The sequence below is a fragment of the Aythya marila genome (assembly GCF_965140915.1).
Source record: "Aythya marila genome assembly, chromosome: Z".
In the NCBI taxonomy this organism is placed as follows: domain Eukaryota; kingdom Metazoa; phylum Chordata; class Aves; order Anseriformes; family Anatidae; genus Aythya; species Aythya marila.
Window position 1 is genome coordinate 87,692,531 of NC_139080.1, and position 18,934 is coordinate 87,711,464.

At 52.0% G+C, this 18,934-nt stretch overlaps 1 protein-coding gene across 1 annotated transcript; it reads right to left on the minus strand.

Moving 5' to 3' along the window:
- Positions 1–8,515: 8,515 nt before the first annotated feature.
- On the minus strand, positions 8,516–18,331 carry LOC309890256 (adenylate cyclase type 10-like; the record flags this gene model as incomplete). Its single annotated transcript, XM_082783940.1, has 16 exons — positions 18,311–18,331; positions 17,200–17,389; positions 16,198–16,250; positions 15,348–15,501; positions 14,925–15,117; positions 14,531–14,617; positions 13,791–14,074; positions 12,987–13,123; positions 12,199–12,330; positions 11,376–11,630; positions 10,893–11,231; positions 10,624–10,675; positions 10,154–10,376; positions 9,676–9,783; positions 9,357–9,538; positions 8,516–8,696 (listed from the first exon to the last, which is right to left on the minus strand). Exons 2-16 carry the CDS (start codon positions 17,352–17,354, stop codon positions 8,516–8,518), a joined length of 2,535 nt encoding a protein of 844 aa, XP_082640066.1. The 5' UTR covers positions 17,355–17,389; positions 18,311–18,331.
- Positions 18,332–18,934: the final 603 nt, after the last annotated feature.

An 18,934-nucleotide genomic window follows, 5' to 3' on the forward strand; every position in this document is an offset into this window, starting at 1 on the left:
TTGCCTTGTTTCCTGCCAACAAGTTGTTCATCCTTCCCTAATGAGTTGTTCATCCTTCCCTCACCCGTTGGCCTTGAGCGATATCTTCCTTTTTACATCTGCTGCTCATAAGGTTCTCGTCTACATCCCAGATAATTAGGATATTTTACCATATATGTAGCTAAATCCATCAATGCAAAATGGACTTCCTTTACCGGATGCGGGGGGAAACCTTGTTACAAAAGATGAGGAAAAGGCGGAGGTGCTTAATGCCTGCTTTGCCTCAGTCTTTAGCGGCAATATCGGTCGTTCTCTGGATACCCAGTACCCTGAGCTGGTGGAAGGGGATGGGGAGCAGAATGTGGCCCTCACTATCCATGAAGAAATGGTTGGCGACCTGCTACGGCACTTGGATGTGTGCAAGTCAGTGGGGCCGGATGGGATCCACCCGAGGATACTGAGAGAACTGACAGAGGAGCTGACCAAGCCGCTTTCCATCATTTATCAGCAGTCCTGGCTATCGGGGGAGGTCCCAGTTGACTGGCAGCTAGCAAACGTGACGCCCATCTACAAGAAGGGCCGGAGGGCAGACCCGGGGAACTATAGGCCTGTCAGTTTGACCTGAGTGCCAGGGAAGCTCATGGAGCAGATTATCTTGAGAGTCCTCACGCAGCACTTGCAGGGCAACCAGGCGATCAGGCCCACTCAGCATGGGTTTATGAAAGGCAGGTCCTCCTTGACAAACCTGATCTCCTTCTATGACAAAGCGACGTGCTTAGTGGAGGAGGGAAAGGCTGTGGATGTGGTCTACCTTGACTTCAGCAAGGCTTTTGACACCATTTCCCAAAGCCTTCTTTTTCTCTCCCTCTACTGTGACTGAAGTGGCATTGAGGCACACATTCCCCATTATGGCCTTTTCCGTATCCTTGCTGTATCTTATGCTGTCTCAGTGGTCCTAGCAGACACCACAAGGTAGCTTATAACTCATGAAATGCAAGCAATCCATGCTCAGTCCAGTCTCACATTTCCCAAAAGTTAAGTTCTTTCTGCCCAGCTTACAAACACTGCCTCTCCATTTCCCCCATCTGCAACATGTTCTGTACAGTTATCCATTTCTTAGTGAACAGCGCTCGCTTCTGACTTAGGTGAATTCAGGTCTGTGCCAGGTTTTGCAGCATGTACCTCATTGCACGGAACTTCAACAACTTTCTTCATAACCTTCAGCTCACTGGGATGAGGGGTTTCTCTGCGCTGTAGGCCCTACCGAAGAAAAAGCACTCATGCAGAGCATGACATTTAACAATCAGAGGAATACGTGTCATACCTCAAGATTGAATCAGTTCAAATGACATGTTTTATCAGACCACTAGAGCCCAAGCTGGACATGAACAAAACGTCACAGAATCTGATGTGGACTTCTCTGCTATTACAGTGTGCAGCTGGGTACAGGACTTCATTCTGGTCTAACCAAAGCTCGCACAAGTTTGGTAGCACTCCCAGAGTTATCTGGCTGTAACAGAGCAGGGCAGTAGCAGTGTCACAGCAGTAGCAGTGTCAGTCCTTTCCAGGGGAGAAACTACTCTAGGATATTCCAAATCACACTAAAACTCTGCAAAACTCGATGTTACTGCTTTCACACCTCCTACAACCATTCACCAAATGGTTTATGAAAGTAACATTTTGGTGTGCCACAATACTGCTGCAAATATGTTTGGAAGTGTCTGGGTTAGCATACTGGCTGCGGAAGCTCCCAACAGGAAACATGGAAGACAACAGGAAGGACTGTCCAGTAGCAAGGTTTTGGAAATGCTGGACCCACAGTAGAAATGTGTCTTTCTCCCCCTCCTCCCAGACATGAATAAAAGCTTTTGGTTAACACTGACAATCCCAACATGATATAGCAGCGCTATCAGCAACGGTAGACGTGTTCATAGTATTGCTCCTTTTGTTACCTGTAAACACAACACACACTGATGAGTGTTTGGTTTAGGAGTTAAAGCACCACTCGAGTGCTGTTCAAGCATCAGCCAACTGTTCTCACAAGCAGGCTGCAGCTTTGTGCATAGGAAGCTGCAAAATCTCTTCTGTCGCCCATTTTAGTTGGCTTTCTGCCAAAAAGCATTTCAGAACATTAAGAACAGGGTTCAGTAACAACTTGATCCACAACTGCAAAGGTAAATATCACTGGATTTCCCCCAGTGTCAAGATGAGCTGTAATTCAAGATTATGCACTGGCTCTCAGCGTACTTAGGTTTAGGCTTGGGTTCAGAGCCCTCCATGGAGGCACCCACAACATGCTAGGCTGACATCACTGTCAGGAACAACATGGAATGGTCCTGTACTTTCTAAAGGAGAAAATAAATTACGAAGGGAAATGCAGAAAGTCAGCCCAGCAGAAGTGAAAAACGACAGCTGGTGGCAGTGAAACACAGCAGAGAAATAAAGTACCAGACAAGAATTTCATTGGAAAGGAAAGATCTTTAGGCAGCTAGATAGCAACAAAGAATGCCTCAGAGCAAAGGGGCTTGGAAAAAGCAGAGCAAGGTGTGTATAAGGGTAGTAGAAAGTGAAACAGGGCCAACACGCAAAGAAAACATTACACTGGGAACAATGACTAGGCCATCCTGGGCAGATCAGAATCTTCCCAAACAACCTGAGGGTCTACTTCTTTGCATTTCAGACAAAACAAAACAAAACAAAACAAGAAACACTTCCAAAAAGGTACAGATGCTACCCCTACCAACCACCCATATTCCCTCCCCACCATCCCTCACCTACCAGTAATTCCAGGTCATTAGCACCAAGGTCCAACTGTTCTAACTTGACAAGGAATGAGAGTGAACTGCAAGATACAAGGAATATAAAGGGGAAAAGAGAGGAAGAGGAAGAGGAAGAGGAAGAGGAAGAGGAAGAGGAAGAGGAAGAGAGAATGAGAGAGAGAGAGAGAGAGAGAGAGGAAGGAAGGAAGGAAGGAAGGAAGGAAGGAAGGAAGGAAGGAAGGAAGGAAGGAAGGAAGGAAGAGAGGAAGAAGGAAGGAAAGGAAAGGAAAGGAAAGGAAAGGAAAGGAAAGGAAAGGAAAGGAAAGGAAAGGAAAGGAAAGGAAAGGAAAGGAAAACTAATAATACTGTGTACAAACAAGTGATGTACAATGCACCCGCTGACTGATGCCCAGGCTATCCCTAAGCAGCCAGACCCCCCACCCTGTCCAGCCCCCCATATAATTGTTCAGCATGATGCCATATGGTGTGGATTAGCCCTTTGGCCAATTTGGGTCAGCTGTCCTGGGTTTGTCCCCTCCCAGCTTCTTCTTCACCCCAGCCTGCCTGCTGGCAGGACGGAGCAAGAACCTGAGAAGTCCTTGGCTTAGTGTAAGAACTGCTCTGCAACAATTAAAACATCAGGGTGATACCAACGTTAGTCTCATACTAAATCCCAAACACAGCTCTGTAACCTGCCCTGATACTGACATCAGGCTGACGGGCCTGTAATTCCCTGCAAAGTCCTTCCAGCCCTTCCTGTTGCCTGGAGGCACGTCTGCCAGCCTGCAGTCCACTGGGGCCTCCCTCATCCCAGTGGGCAGCAGAAGAGACCTGCTGCGCTCCTCCCTTGCCACGGGAGCCCCACGGCTCCCACTGTCCCCCCAGGCCACAGTGAGCTCCACAGCCCTTCCAAGGAGGCAGGAGCAGCTGGTGCAGCAAGGCTGCCTCTGCCCTCCGCAAGCAACCTCAGGGCCCCATATACAACAGCCTGGCAGCATGGCTCTTACCCTCCAAACCGTCACACAGGTAGTCATTGTGGGCTTACATATGATGTTACAAGCACCCTGAAGTCCATAGCACTAATATCTACCTCTCTGTGAATATAACAGGCCATCAAATTATGGTCCCTTCATTTCGTATTTCATGTTAACAGTTAGTATGTCACTCAGTAGTCATGTAACTTATTTCTCTTGAGACCTAAGACAATATTAAATTACATCTCATGCTTCTTCTATATTTGTCAAGGTGGGTGATTTATGGACTAATGAACACATTTCATGTGAACTTTTACAATATTCACCTCAGTTTCATTTCCATACTCAATATGATGTTCATGAAGGTGCATGACTACAGGATTGCTTTTCTCCAGTTAATTAGAATTCAGAGCATTTCTCTAGGTTAAAAGCAAAGAGTATGCAGCCACTTATGTTAAAATTGTTGCCCTGATTTTCACTGCTAGTGATTTCAAATTCTTTTCAGGCTAATTGGTCTGCTTTTCACATTACTTAGCTTTCATCATCCCTTTGCACTTCATTTATAACATATTCATTTTTTATATATCAGAATCCTACTCACTGCACTTTAGAAAACAGTCTTCCTGGCAGGGGAGAAGGAACAGAGGTCTATGAAATAGGATATAGCTAATGATGTAATTAGCAGTATACCAAGCTAGTACCAGACCCAAAGGATTATAAAGTTTATAAATGTTTATAAATCTAGTTATCTGATTAATTTTATATTTTGGCTTTTGGTTTTGGTTGGATGGTTTATTGGTTGGTTTGGTTTGGTTTAGCTTGGTTTTGTTGTTGTTTTGTTTTGTTTTTGAGAAAGCCTGAGAAAGTCATAATTTTGATGAGGCTGAAACTCATGAGTGGTATATGGATAACTTTTCAGCCCAGGGAGGTTTGCATCTCTTTTTCCAGTGAGCTATTCATTCAAGAATAGCTCTAGAATAGTTGAGCTATTGATCAGCGTCCAGGTGATTTTTTATATTGTTTTTGCAGATGTGGAGGGATGAGGCATGTGCTACAGGGTAATGGATGCAGTGGAGTTCTCTGTAAAGGTGATCTAGTGTATAGTGTTGGAGGGAAGGCACTACAGTTGGTGACTACATGAAAATAGTTTTTGCTTGTTTGGAAGCTCTCTACAGGTACCTCAAAGGAGGCTGTAGCAAGGTGGGGGTTGGTCTGTTCTCCCACGTGCCTGGTGACAGGACGAGGGGGAATGGGCTAAAGTTGCGCCAGGGGAGTTTTAGGTTGGATCTTAGGAAGAACTTCTTTACTGAAAGGGTTGCTAGACATTGGAACAGGCTGCCCAGGGAAGTGGTGGAGTCACCATCCCTGGAAGTCTTGAAAAGACATTTAGATGTAGAGCTTAGGGATATGGTTTAGTGGGAACTGTTAGTGTTAGGTCAGAGGTTGGACTCGATGATCTTGAAGTCTCTTCCAACCTAGAAATTCTGTGATTCTGTGTGATTCTGTGAAGATGCAAAGCAGGGCATGAAGTGGAATGTCAGCACCAGAGCCTACCTGAGCAAGTTAAGTGATGACCACCATGTTGAAACAGAGGTTATTTATTTGAGGGACTGGTGTGGCAGTTTTAAGTATTTCCCGTTTGGGTATTACAGGTGATGCCCAGTCCTCAGTGTGGGAGAATTATCCTTGGGGCAGGTGAATGGTTTGGGTAAAGGAGTGGGAGAGAGGAATCGCGGGAGGTAGATGCAGAGAATAGTCAGACTTGCTAGTGTCTCTGATAAGCACTGGCCTTGGGCAAGGTGGGAGTTGAGCAGCCTGCTTCCACTTCTCTCTTATACAGATGTTGTGGATGGAGGTCTGTAGGCTTGGTATGAGAGGCTACTGAGGGACGGTGTCTTGCCATATGAGGATGGTCCTTATCTGGCAGCAGAAGAGAATCTTGAAGGCCATGGTGCCTGGAGTGAAACCTTTCATTTGATTATTTGTAAAATGAATCTTAATGAAATACATGCTAAACATACATATCTTTACTATTTGACTCTCCACACAAATCATGCTAGACATCACTCCAGGGAAGGGAACAGATAATGTAAGGATATAAAGGAAATGGTTTTAGTGTTAGGAAAAAGCGTTGGTGTTAGCATTAGTTGATAAAGTGAGAGGAATGTCATAAAAGAGCTGGGGGGAGAAAGAAGAGATTGGAAAGCTGGAAGAGGTAGGTGAAAGGCTGGGCTCCTTCGTCTCCACCAAGACAGGGATGCCTTGTTGGTAAGCTCTGCACCTTCATCTTTTGGAGAGGAATACCTGAGATAGCATTTTGCTAGCACTGTTATCAGATATGAGCGCTATTGCAGAAAGGGTGTTTATCAAAAACAATTCCAAATCTCATATAGAAAATAGAATCATAGAATCATCCAGGTTGGAAAACACCTCTAAGATCATCTAGTCCAGTCCCATCTGTCACCTTATTAGAAGTTTTCAACTTTGTGAAACTGTCTCAGTGAAAGTTGTTGGCAGGGCTCTTAAACAGGCAAGTGTTTGACTTTGATAGGCACCTTTCAATGTGACACAGATCCTACTCCCACTCCACCTAGGTCTCCCACAAAAAGTTATTTACAACAGAAGCCATTTTATATCTCATGGTATATCTCTACTTCCTTTGGCAGTGTGAGAAAAATCTCAATTAATTTTCTTCAGACAGGATCTTCTGCAAAGCTATTTTATTTGTGATTGGAATGGCGGAAGTCCTGTCAATTAAGAGTGCATTTTAGTAAACAAATCATAACCTTTTATTCCCTATTACCCGACGCCTGATCACCTCCCCTGTTTCCTCATTGACTGAGTACTACAGGTTCACAAGCTACCCAACACTCCTCTATAGCATATATGTACAATTTTCCTTTCTTTCTTTTTTTTTTTTTTTTTTTTCCAACCCCTTAATTTCTCCTTTCTTATGTTTTGAGAATTTGTGATCTTTGTTTTACTATTCTCACACTGCTCATCCTATTTTTCTCAAGCTTCTACCTTGTTCTGGAACAGTGAGGGGCCTTCTACTGTCCACTTACCTACTTTGCATTTCTCCTTGTTATGACTCCACAACTACCTTTGAATACAGAAAACTAGTTCTCTACTGCAAAAACACAACTTAGTTTCTCACAGCAGCCTTTTCACACACTCACTCACAACGGAAGTCTGTACTCTCTCTGTCTCCAAATCCTAACCCTAACTCTGAACTTTCTGTGAAACAAAACAATTTGTGGACTTTGACTGATTCCAAAGTGCTGCCCATACAGCAGGGCCCCACGTGCCCCAAGGCTCCAAGAGCCCTGCTGGCATATCATAGTGGGACTGGCTCTGGTCTGCACTCAGCTCACAACCACAAGATGTGTGCTGCTGTGTCCCCAACCCCAAAGACACATCCTTTGAAAGTCCCTTCACAGTCACACTAACAATGGGAGTCTGTGTTTTCTCTCTCTCCAAACCCTAAGCCTAACTCTAGACAGTGCCCAGGTCCAACACACACCACACACAGCACTTCCATGAAATGCTGCTTGCAGTGGAAGCAATTTATTTAGTAGCCCTTGATTTCCTTTGGCAGCCTTTTAATGAAATTGCTCACAATGGGAGTCTGGACTTTCTCTGTCTCTCTCTAAACCCTAACCCTAGCCCTAGACATTGCCTAGATCCAAGAAACATTTCACCTAGTGCTCCCAAGAAAAATTGCTCACAACAGAATCTTTTGGTAGCCCTCCACTTGCTTTGGCAGCACTCTCACAACTTCAGTCACAAGGGGAGTCTGTGCTTCCTTTCTTTCCAAACGTAAGGACAGGGATAAGACAGCTCCCAGGTCAAACATTCATCCTAGCAAGAGCTCCCATGAAAAAGTGTTCCCATCTGAAGCATTTGGTAGCCCTCAACTTCCTTTGGCAGCCCTTTCACAACCTTAGTCCTAGAGAGAGTTTGACCTTTCTCTCTCAAAACCTTAATCCTAACCCTAGGCAGTGCCCTAGTCAACACCCTCTTCCAATACCCACCCCACCTAGGCTCCCATAAAATAGTGCTCACAACAGAAACCTCTTGATAGTCCTTGACCTTCTTTGGCAGAATTTTCACAAACCCACTCAAAAAGGGAATCTAGCTTAGAGCTTGGGGATATGATTTAGCGGAGGACTGTTAGTGTTAGCTCAGAGGTTGGACTCGATGATCTTGAGGTCTCTTCCAACCTAGAAATTCTGCGATTCTGTAAATATTAATTCGGAGAAGTTTTAGCATCTTCCCCATCTCAGTAGCACATATGAAGCAAGGAGTGTTGCCTACATATTCATTCTTAATCCATCGCTCTCTAATTTCTAATCCCATGTTTCACAACGAGGAGCAGCCCAACGATCAAGCGCAGCAAGGACCTGGGCCAGCACCCCGGAGCCCATGTGGGCACGCCTCGGGACGGAGCAGCCCACCTGACCCTGCGGGGACTCTGGAACGCCCCCCCACCGTGGCCCTCCCCTCCTCTGCTCGCTCTGCACTATGGCAGCTTCCACCGTCCCAAACTGCCCATGCTGTCTCTCTCCAGGTGCCCACACAGGTTCCGAGGGAGCCTTCAGACCGCCTCCCTGGTAAGGCAGCTTGTGCTGACGGGCCTGCTTCAGTGCCCCGCGTCTCTTGCTGGGGGAGCAAGCTCTCCTTTTCTGAGAAGAACTTGCTTCTTAGTTCCAACCTGAACCTTCCCTGGCAAGGCCTGACAACCACCACCATAAGAAAACAGATGTTTTACTAAGACACACTGAGAAAAGCAGGGATGGAAAGTCAGTTGTCGGGGTGGGAGTCTTCTTCCTGAGAGGAGTCCATTCTCCTGTCCACGTTGGCTTTCATGCGAGCTGCCAGGCGGGAGAACCTCCGTCCTGCTGATGTGCCCTCCAGGCTGTAGAGGTGCCCCAGTAAGGAGAGGCAGTGGGTCTGCTGAAGCATCCAGGCTAGCTTCTTCCTCCTGACACACAAGAGAAACTGCTGAGCCCAGAGGCGCGGCTGTAGAGCACCAAACCAGACTGGGCAGGGGAAAGTGGGGTGGCAGCTGAGACACGTACACCTCCTCAGAGGAAGGGAGCTGGTGCTGGAAGGGCTGCAGGCACGGAAGTGGGCAAATGAAGAAGTGCTGCCAGGGGCAGCCAACCGCTACAGAGGGTGTGCTGGCACTACAGCACGGGGGAGGGGGAAGTGATGCCAGGCACCAGCAGGAGAAGGACTATCGCAACTCTGAGCCTTCTCCTCATCACGCCCTTCCCCCCCCCAACCTTAACCCAACCCCATCCCATCCCTTGAGGTCACTGCCTTCCTTCCCCTGTTAAGCCCGTCCTCCCTGTTCACATCTCTTCTCTGTTCCCAGCCACCCCAGCCTCATCCGAAACGTGCCAGCAGGTGCATCCCTCGGCACAAGCTGCTTTCTATGCAAAGGCCCAGGGACTGCACAGGGGGGCAGCGTGAGGCTGCACTGGCCCCTGTTTGACCCACATGTCGTGCCTTAATGCCTCGGTCCTGCTAATGAGCTATGGCACAGCTTAGGCGTGGCCTGAAGTCCAGGCAGGCCTGGGCCTGAATGCCTGGCACCAGAATACTCTTCCTTTCCCACGCTCTCCCTTCTGCTGCTTACCGAGCCTCTAGCAGAAGAGAGGGTGTTCTTCTGTTTGTGGCACAAAGAGCACCCTGAAACCTTTCCCACAGAGACTTGACAAAGGCTCCGGCGCATGTCTGAGGGAATCGCTTTTTCAGAAGGCTCAGCGCCTGCCTGGTCGTTTTCTTGGCCAGCCCCACGCGTCCTAGATTACAGCAGACCTGCACAGGAAGAGGAAGCCATGCAGACATGGACCGCTTTCCCAAGCCTCTCCTCCTGCAGAGGCTGCAGAAATGTATAAGGGGCTGGCCATAGCAGGGACACCCCCTGCAAGAAGGGCGTCACCCTGCCGCTTTACCTCCGCTTTGAGGCTGAAGAAGGTCACCTCCTCAAAGCAGTCTAACACAGTTGCTGTCTTCCCCATGGAGTTCCTCAGGACCTCCGCTTCGTTGAGCTTCATAAGGGCCTTTGAGCAAGCACACAGGCAGCAGGTGAGCATCGGTGCAGAGCCCCCAGCTAGCTCCACCCTTCCCTCTTGCCTCCTGTGGCACCTGCCTTAGGAGGGCCCGCATCTCCCCATGTGATCCCTGCCCTAGCACAGTGCCCTGTGGGCTCAGAGCTCAGGCACCAAGGGAGCCTTCAGACTGCCTCCCAGGTACTGCAGCTTGTGCTGACGGGCCTGCTTCAGTGCCCCGCGTCTCTTGCTGTGGGAGAGGCAAAGCGCAGGAAACAGTCCGGCTCTGCCCCCACTGTTTCTTTTGGGAGGCCCCTCAGCGGGCGTGTCCTGTTGCAGTGGACTCCAGGTGCAATGCGTGCTGGCAAGCAGGGTCACTCACCATGTAGCTGTTGGAGACGTGCAGGTAGGCAGCCGCACACTCCAGCAGGTAGTAGAAGGCTCGGGAAGCATTGCCTGTTGCCACATAGTGGCGAGCCAAAGGCATAAGCACTGATTCAATGACGGCTTCGCATTTGCAGGAACACTCGCCACCGTCCTTCTCTTTGGTCCTGCTGGGCTGCACACTTGTCCATTTGCCCTCTGGTGGAAACCGCTCTGACGCTCTGGTCAGAGGCAGGTTGCCAGGAAAAGAAGAGAGCAAAGAGCAGATGAGCATCACCTGAGATGACCCTGCTCTCCCTACGGGTAGCAACAAACCCCTATTTCCTGCTGTCTCATCCCAGCTCCCACCCCACAGCCAGCCTCCTCCTCCCAAAGCTGGAGTCCCAGCCAGCAGCCAAATGGCAGAGCTCCATCTGTCTCCTCTGGAGCTCGCTCGTTTCCACAATCATCAGAACCTTGTCTCCTCACCTGAACTCCTCCTCCGAGAAAGCCTGCTGCGGCTGCAGGGCATTTGCACTACCTGGGAAGAAGAGAGCGTGTCAAGGGACTCCCCACATAGCCCGGGCTAAGAGCTGCAGGCTTGCAAGGGTCCTGTCGAGCAGACCCAGGGCACAAGAGCTGCGGTGATCGTCCTTGTCCCCTGGCTTATCCCTGGTGTTGGGGACCCGGTGGGCCCCAGCCTGCATGGGCCTGGACTTCCAGAGGGAGGGGGCTCCGCTGCACGGCACACAGCCTACCTTCAGGGGTGTGAGTCCTGTCCTTCTTCAGGTGTTCTCCAGCGAGCACCAAGGCCTCCCAGCTGTGCCAGTCATCCTCGTCAGCAGAGCCCTGGCAGTTTTCCCCATCCTGGGGACTGGGGACGGCGAAGCGGTGGAAGGCCACAAAGTCCCCTCCGTGGCAGCTCCGGCATTTGTGCGCGTGCTTCTCCAGGAAGGCAGCACACTTGCGCTGCGTGCTGGCCCTCTGTCTCTTGGGCCACAGCTCGTAGGCTGCCTCCTGCAGCAGCGGGGCACAGAAGGCCAGAACGCCAGCCTGCTGCTCCGTGGTCTCCTTGCTTGTAGACGGCCTCTCCACCCCTGCAAGGCAATGGATGGTGGCCTCAGCCAGAGTGGTAGAGACATTCCCAACAGCCGCTGGGAATTTCCCTTTGCACAAAGCTGGTGGGGGAAGGCCTCCTTCAGCTACAGCGCTCCTGGGTCTACGTTACTGCCACCACTTACCGCTCCCTGCCTGCTGAGAGGTGGCCGGCCCCTCTCGAGCATCTTGGATGTCTCTGGGCACCCCTGTGTCCTTCAGCCACTTAAGGATGTTGTCGCTCACCAGCATGTCCAACAAATAATTCATCTGCTGCCTGGTGCAACTGGGAAGGATGTGAGCCAGCAGCTGGGTGGTAAACACTGGCCCTATGATGGCTGCAAACTTCAAAACCATCTGCTTCTGCAGCGTGATCCGGTCCAGCTCAGCCAGTGCAATATCTGTCAAGAAGAAGCAAATCGTCTCTCTCTTTTGTGTCCCGGAGCCTGAGCTTGGAGAGGCTGGACGGTTCCACCACAGGAAACAGGGTAGACTTTGGCCTCTCTTCCTCAGGATGGCACCTGGTGGGCAATTGGAGCCCAGGGGAATGTCTTCAAGATGGCTCCACTCCTCTTGCAACCACAGGCCACAAGGCCCAGGGATAAGAGCTCCTCCACCACGGATGGGGAGGGCACGATCCTGCGGGTACATGCGACCCGTGATGCGACCTACCGGAGCTGAACTAGGCTGATGCCCAGCAGCGCACACAGAGAGCAGAGAGCGCTTTCACCACCTCAGAGCTGGACTTGGAGCTCCCCACAACTGCTGTGGGCCTCACAGCCGGCCCACAGCCCGGAGGGGGACATCTGTGTCCTTAAGCACAGAGCTCTGTCTGCTCAGACCAGAGTCGCCTTCCTGGCAGGGCCCCCCAGGCTGAGAGGGTGCTTCTGCAGCATGCTGATGCCCAGCCCCTCTCTCACATGCACCCCAGGAAAGGACCCCAGCACAGCCACGAACTCAGCCCCTCACCTTTCAAGGCAGCCGGCAGCACGGTGGTCTCCAGGCTGACATCTGCTCTGACGGTGCAGACCCTGCCACTGTTATTCCCAGCACTGGAGCTTGAGGTGGCTGAGACAATGGGTGAAGCCTCGACTGCAGAAGCTGGGAAGAGAGAGAGAGAGAGCATGAACAAGGTGGGGCAAGTCCAACCTGTCACGGTTGGGTGCGCTTCATGGCCCGCACCGAATGCGGTCAGTGAGCAGGGCAAACCGGTTTCCACCGCAATGGTTTTGTCTGCATTGCCCTTGCAACTCTTTTTCTGCCTTTGGACCAGCTGCCCAGCTGTACTGAACGAATATCCCGCAACAGAACGCAGCGGTTGCTACCTTTGACAGCGCTCCCTCCCACAGCCAGGGAAATTGCCAGTGATAATCCAAAAGGCAAAGCCCATGCAGGCTGTCCCCAGGGCAACAGCACTCTGCTTGGCATTGCTCTTGCAATTACTGCTCTTGCGTTACTGCCAAGCTCCTCAGTTCCCAGCGCCTTTGCGGGCATTTCTGGTTTTGGATTACACTTTCCCAGGTCTGACCCTCTCCTGCAGAAGGGCTTTCTTCTCGAGGGAGCTGGTGGCTTGCCAAGGTGACAGCAAGGTGTGCAGGAGCCCACACCTCAGCCAGATCAAGTTCTGTCCTGCTGCCAGATTGGACTCTGCCCAGACTCACTGGAAAGCCACAGGACACGGTCGTGTGTGTGTGTGTGTGTGTGTGTGGGGGGTGACGTGCAACAGCATCTAGCCAGTCCGCAACAAGAGTGCTTACCGATCAAGCCCTCCCAGTTGTCCTCTACTATTTTGTCCTGCCTCCCAGTGCTGAACAAGAGCATGTTGTTGCGACGCAGGCAGCGCAGCAGTTCCTCACAGTAATATGGGATGCCAGAGCTTCTTTGGATCAGGAACCTGGGCAGGAGCAGACCCAGCAGTGACCAACACCAGGGAAGTATGGTGCAACACAGTTCTGATGGGCGGGTGGCGAGTCACTCAGGCCTCACAGGGTAACCAGCCTCTTTGTCACAGCTACGGCTCACTTCAGAAGGGGGCGGTCCTCCCACTGGCTTGGGCGTTTGGGACCCCTGACCCTACACTGTTTGCTGGAGTCCATGGGGAAATGGTCGTGGGCAATGTCCAAAGCACAACACAGCAAGCCTGATCTTCCCTGTCCTCAGGAGCCCAGATCTGCTCCGGCAGCTGGCTGGACCCCTGCTCCTGGGAATCCCTACTGCAGCCTGGCTACATTGGTCAAAGCCTTTTTCACACCTCAGCCACGCTGAGGCTTGGGTACCCATCTCCCTCTGCTCTCCTCTCTCCTCTTCTCTCCCTTTTCCTCCCTGCCTTGCCCTCCCTCCTCTGCAACAGCAAAGGGCTGTCACTGCCCACGTGCTGCGTCCTGGGAGCTGCCTATTTTTAGCTCACACCTGCTGTGGTGAGTCTTAAGGAGAAACCCAGGTCCTTGCTGGAGTCAAGGATGCTGCCAGAAGGCCCCGTGCTTCCTTTCCTGCGGGGCGACTTCCTTCCGTGGCAGCATAGGTCCAACCCCTCCGGAAGAGCTCCGTGGCCTGCAACATACCTTGCTAGATCCCTGGGGATGCTGACCACTCCAAGGTCCTGGCAGACTTTCTGCACCACAGCTGCAGGTTTCAGCTCTTCCAGATGAAGACAGCTGATTCTCTGGGACGTTGTGCTGTCTGCTGCAGCTTTGAAAAAGCTCTCCGTTCTCTCGTGGCCAGGAGCTAAGCTCATCACCATAAAGAGCGTGACGCTTTGGAGCACGGGCCACATTACAGTCCAGGAGGCAGGGTCGATGAAGTGGGCGTTGTCGATGACAAATATGCCAAATTCTCCTCCAAGGGTCTGAAAAAAGCAGATGGATCTGTGTGGAGTCTGGCGGATTCTCAAGCATCCTCTAGGGGAGGAGATGCAGCCTCTCTCTCCGGAGACGGAGAATACTCAGAAGTCTCTCCCCAGCCGCTTCCCTCTTCAGAAGCTTACTGGCTTTTCATTTCTGCGAGACTTTAAGGCCTCCTGGAACATCACTTGCCCTTCTGAAGAAGGGAGCTTGGGCAAAGGAATGCAGAAGGCGTCAATCCTCCTCCAGGGCACATACCCTCCAACTTAACAGGAGGCGAGCTACGACGAGGCATATGGGGAGGGTGTGAGAGGGGCTTCTGGGAGGAGGGGCTCCTGGGCCCTGAAGGGCGGTGACCCTGGCACATCGTCCTGCTGCCCACTCAGGCTTTTCTGATGTGGAGCCTGCAGCGGGCAGGGTTGTTTTCTTTCTCTGACCCAGGTAGAAGGAGGAACGCTCACCTTCTGTAGCACTTTCCTACAAGTCTTCTGCAACTCCCTTTTCCTTTGAAGGTCATGCATCTTGCAAACCTCGTCTGAGATGGCAAACTGGACGGGAAAGCAGAGTCAGAAAGAAACATCATCCTGGGACCAGGCATGCCTATCCACCAAGCTAGACGGCAGAGCAAAGCGCCTCTGCTTTTGCATGAGGTCAGCGCAAGCCTCTCTTCACTGGCCTTTCCAGGGCGCTGACCAAGACACCTGGCACATGCACAGGACATGAAGTCACCACAGACAAGGAGCCTCCCTGGACCCACGAATCAGAACGGGGTGCTATGAGCACTGCAACTCCCAGCCCAGCAGAACACCCAAACAACCACCAGACTACCTCAGGAGGCCTCCCTCTCGCTCTCACCTCGACGAGGAAAATGTTGTTGAGGAGGCAGTAACTGCTCTCTTCTATCGCCCCTTGGAGCTTGGCCTGCAGGGTGCGCTGCCGGTCCTTGCACGTTTCACCCGCCTGCAGTCCCAGGGCCCTGGCCACCAGCATACAGACGGCAGAGAAGGGCTGCCTCATGTTGGCCTTGGTCAGTTCCATGGTGACAACCCTGCGGTGCAAAAGCAAAAGGCAGTTGAGCTGCAGAAAAGGCCCCCAGTAGCCCACGCCTGCCAAGACAGGAGAGTTAGAGACTCACGCTGCCTGGTTCTTACTGCAAAGGAACGCAGGGTGCACAGTCCTGGGGGTGTGGGCGGAGGGCCAGGCACAGGGCAGAGGCATCGCAGTCTTCCACGAACGTCAGGGGACGGGCGTGGGAAGGGGCTCAAAAAACCCACTTACCTGTGCCCAGTGGCCTGGCCCAGAAAGGCCAGCTCAGTAAGTAAGTGGCTCTTTCCAGAGCCCAGAATGCCTGCGTACGCCAGGATGCGCGGCTGTCCCAAAGTCTCATAGGCCTTCAAGCTGCGTTCAAAGAGGTCAATCTCCACCTCCCGACCTGTGAAGACCAACCAGGAAACAAGCTGTTGCAGCATGCTGAAAAGCAGGGCAGCATTCCCTTTTGCTGGCACGGCAGCTTCCCTCCACCACGTCAGCAAGCCTGCCTACACCCAGGCCTCCTTCCAAGCCCCTCATCTCAGAGCCGCCTGCCTGCTGGCCACACGGCGCAGCTCCTAGGAGCTCTTTCCCCTCCGCTTCTCCTCCCACAGGCAATGAGATTCAGCCAGCTGGACGCAGCTCCCCACACTGATCCAGCCCAAGACTGGAGGGCACACTTTGAGGCACTGCAGGCAGCTGCGCCCAAAAGGCATGCCAAACATCTCACTGCACCCTGAGCCCCAGAGCTCTTGCCAGCACCCTGTAGCTAAGGTGGCGTCTTCGGGCCTGTTGTGGTTTTGGCTGCGATACAGCTCCTTGTCTTCACAGGAGCTTGGAGTGTGCTGTGATGTGCTGGACTTGCCACCAAAGGAACGCCGAGAACACACTGAACTCTTGCCGAGCAGTGCTGGCACAGTGTCAAGGCCTCTGCAGTTTCTCATGCTGCCCCACCAGCCAGCAGGCTAGAGGAGGGAGGAAGGGAGCGAGCGGCTGTGTGGGGCTCAGCTGCCTACCGGGGTTAACCTCCAGCAAGGTGCACTGCTTTGGGCAAAGGGAAGCAGCTGGGGTTCTGAAGAGCGAGGACTTCTCTACCTACCCAGCAAGGGGCCATAGTCCGACCTCTTCTTGGTAAGACCCATGTCAAAGATGCTAGAAGCGGGAGAAGACAAAACATGAGTTTCACTTAGTTGTTCAGAAGCCAGGGAATATAGAGCCTGCTGTGTTAGGGGAGGAGACCCGCCGCAGGTAACTGCTTTTCTTTCCAGCAGCATGCTGTCCGGAGCATGCTCCCCGGCCAACGTTCGAGTGGACATGCCAGGACAGCTTCAAGCACGAAGAAGGCCAGCAGCCATGGCGGGACAGCAGAAGGTGTTGGGAGTCCCTCGCCAGAGGCCAAAACCAAAGAAAGCCCAGATGCGGCAAAGAAGCCAGGGTGTGCTGTTGGCTAGTAGACTGCTCTGCCACCCTGGACAAGCAAAAGAAGCCTCTTGGAAAGGAGGACCTGTGTCACTTAGTGGCTCAGGACACCAAGCACCTGGCACCTTTGGCTCAAGTCTTTTGATAGTTTTCAAGAGACAGCAACGTTAACATCCAAAAGGTCCTCCAACCCTGGCCCGGAGGGACAGCTGAGAACTGAGCAGGCAGACAGGAGGAAGAGTGGCCCAGTGGCCCACCTTTCCCCAAGGCGACATGACTGACCCAAAGCTTCCTGCGCAGAAGGAGCTGGGAAAAAATTCCTCCTTGCATCAGAATGACCTCTGCCTTAGCCTTGCACATAGTGGAGCAAACACAGAGCAGGGAGGGAGCCCAGCGGAAAGCCGCTTGGACAAAGCCTGCATGGCTAGCGTGCGTCTCCAAAGCCAGGACAACCTTCTGCACCCCACTGGCGTCACTCGCAGCTCTCTTAGCAGCAGGAGACACAAGGGCAGAAAGGCACAAAGCAGACCCATGCCAGGCCTTTGGATCTTCTTGGCCACAGGGAAGGGATGTCTGTGGGAGGCCAGGCTGGTCTCTTGCTGCACAGCTCCTCTTTACCGGTCAAGGTTGCACCCTTGGCTTCCCCTTGTGGCCCCATCCAGATGGCTCGGAAGACACTCACCACTTGTCGGTGATCCCCACATATTGATAGATAGCGCCGGGATCTGTAACACCTTTCAACTTTGTCTTCGGCAACTCCTTGAAGAGGTAACTGGGCAGGCGAGAGGCCTTGTAGGTGTCTTCATCACAGGACACCAGCCTGGGGTAGTGCACCATCAAGCGGGCACCCCAATTCACCTTATGGCCAATCACTGCCATGGAGAGAGAACACATTGACATGGTTAGGAAAGCAGCCTTGCCCCACCCTTTAAGGCCAAGGGCTACTTCCCCTTGTTGTCCATAGGTGCATGCCTAGTGCACTGCACCAATGAGCACACACAGCAAAGATCTTTTAATTAATTCATTAATTATATAATATATATATATTTATATAAATATTTTATTATATAACTCTGCAGAGTCAGGTGCTTGGCGATCTTCCGCAAAGCCAGCACACCTCTGACTTGAATCACCGTTACTTGTACACAGCAAACTTGTGAAAGCTATCTCTTTGGGTACTTCTGATTGGCTATTACAGCTCACCTAACTTATGTCTCCTGAGTTTGCACATTACAGAGAAAGAGTGGGGGCTGGGGAAGTGGGGACACATCAAATCCCACATTAGCATACGTTAGCATTTTGATGGGTACGATTTTTAATACGTTTATGACCCTTAATGAGCAAAAGGTTACTACAGATTAGTCTGGAGCTGTTGTTCTCCTCCTTGTTTTCACCTTTTGTCCCTTATCTCCCTTGCTGCTGCTAGCTCAAGGCTACCTGTCTCTCTGTTCCCTTATTCTCTCACCTAAAAGACTATACAAGCTATAGAAATACTACACAAGCTACAGGACTCTCTATATTCTTCAAGGTTTCCTTGTTTTTCCCAGCTTTGGGACTACACCCTCAGGCACAGGTCAACCCCGCAGCAGGGCAAGCTGACCCAGCGGGAACCGCAAGTCTGAGCCCATTCTCCCACCTCAGGTCGAGACCTGTGACATCTGGGCCGCTCTCGGCAGGCTGTAGCATATGTGCTTGCCCCAGCCTTCCCATCTCTTCATGATGGATGTGTGTGTGACAGGTGTGCTTAAGCACACCCACGCCAGCCTCCCACTCTTCAGACTAAGGTGCGGTACCTGTATGTTCAGCCCTCTCCGGATGGCCACAGAGGCCGTAGAACATCGTCCCGCTGGTGACCCCAATAGACATTGCCCTGGCACACAGGGAGAGAAGTGCAAATTCAGTGGTGCCCCAGGCGCAGTCCTGCTCGCCCCGCTCTGCCACTTCCCACGTCTCCCCTTGGCACCAACCAGGGACACCTGCTGTCCTACAGCCGGTGTGTGCCTCGGGGACTTGGAGAGCTTGGGGCACCACACACAAGGGACGTGGGGAGGGTGCACGCAAGACGGCTTGGACCCTTCCCCTGAGGCCCGATGGCTGTGACCTGCAGCAGGCCACAGCCCCTCTCACTAGTGGAGGAAAGCAGGTGCTACCCACTGAGCACCTACAATGCCAGCGACTTTGAGATTAGGCCAGAGCCCTGTTCCTGGCAGGCTGTGCTTGGAGGGACTGCGCCTGGCTGCCGTGAGCTAAGCCCAGGGGCCACCTGCTGCCTCTCAGGGTGCTGCCTCAATCCTGCCAGGGACAAAGGAGGCCAAGCCAGGAGGCCACGTCTCTTGCTGGTCAGCCCCCTTGCGCTGTCCCAGGCAGCACGCATGCCCTGCAACACCGCCACACACTCACTCAAGTTTCCTCAATGA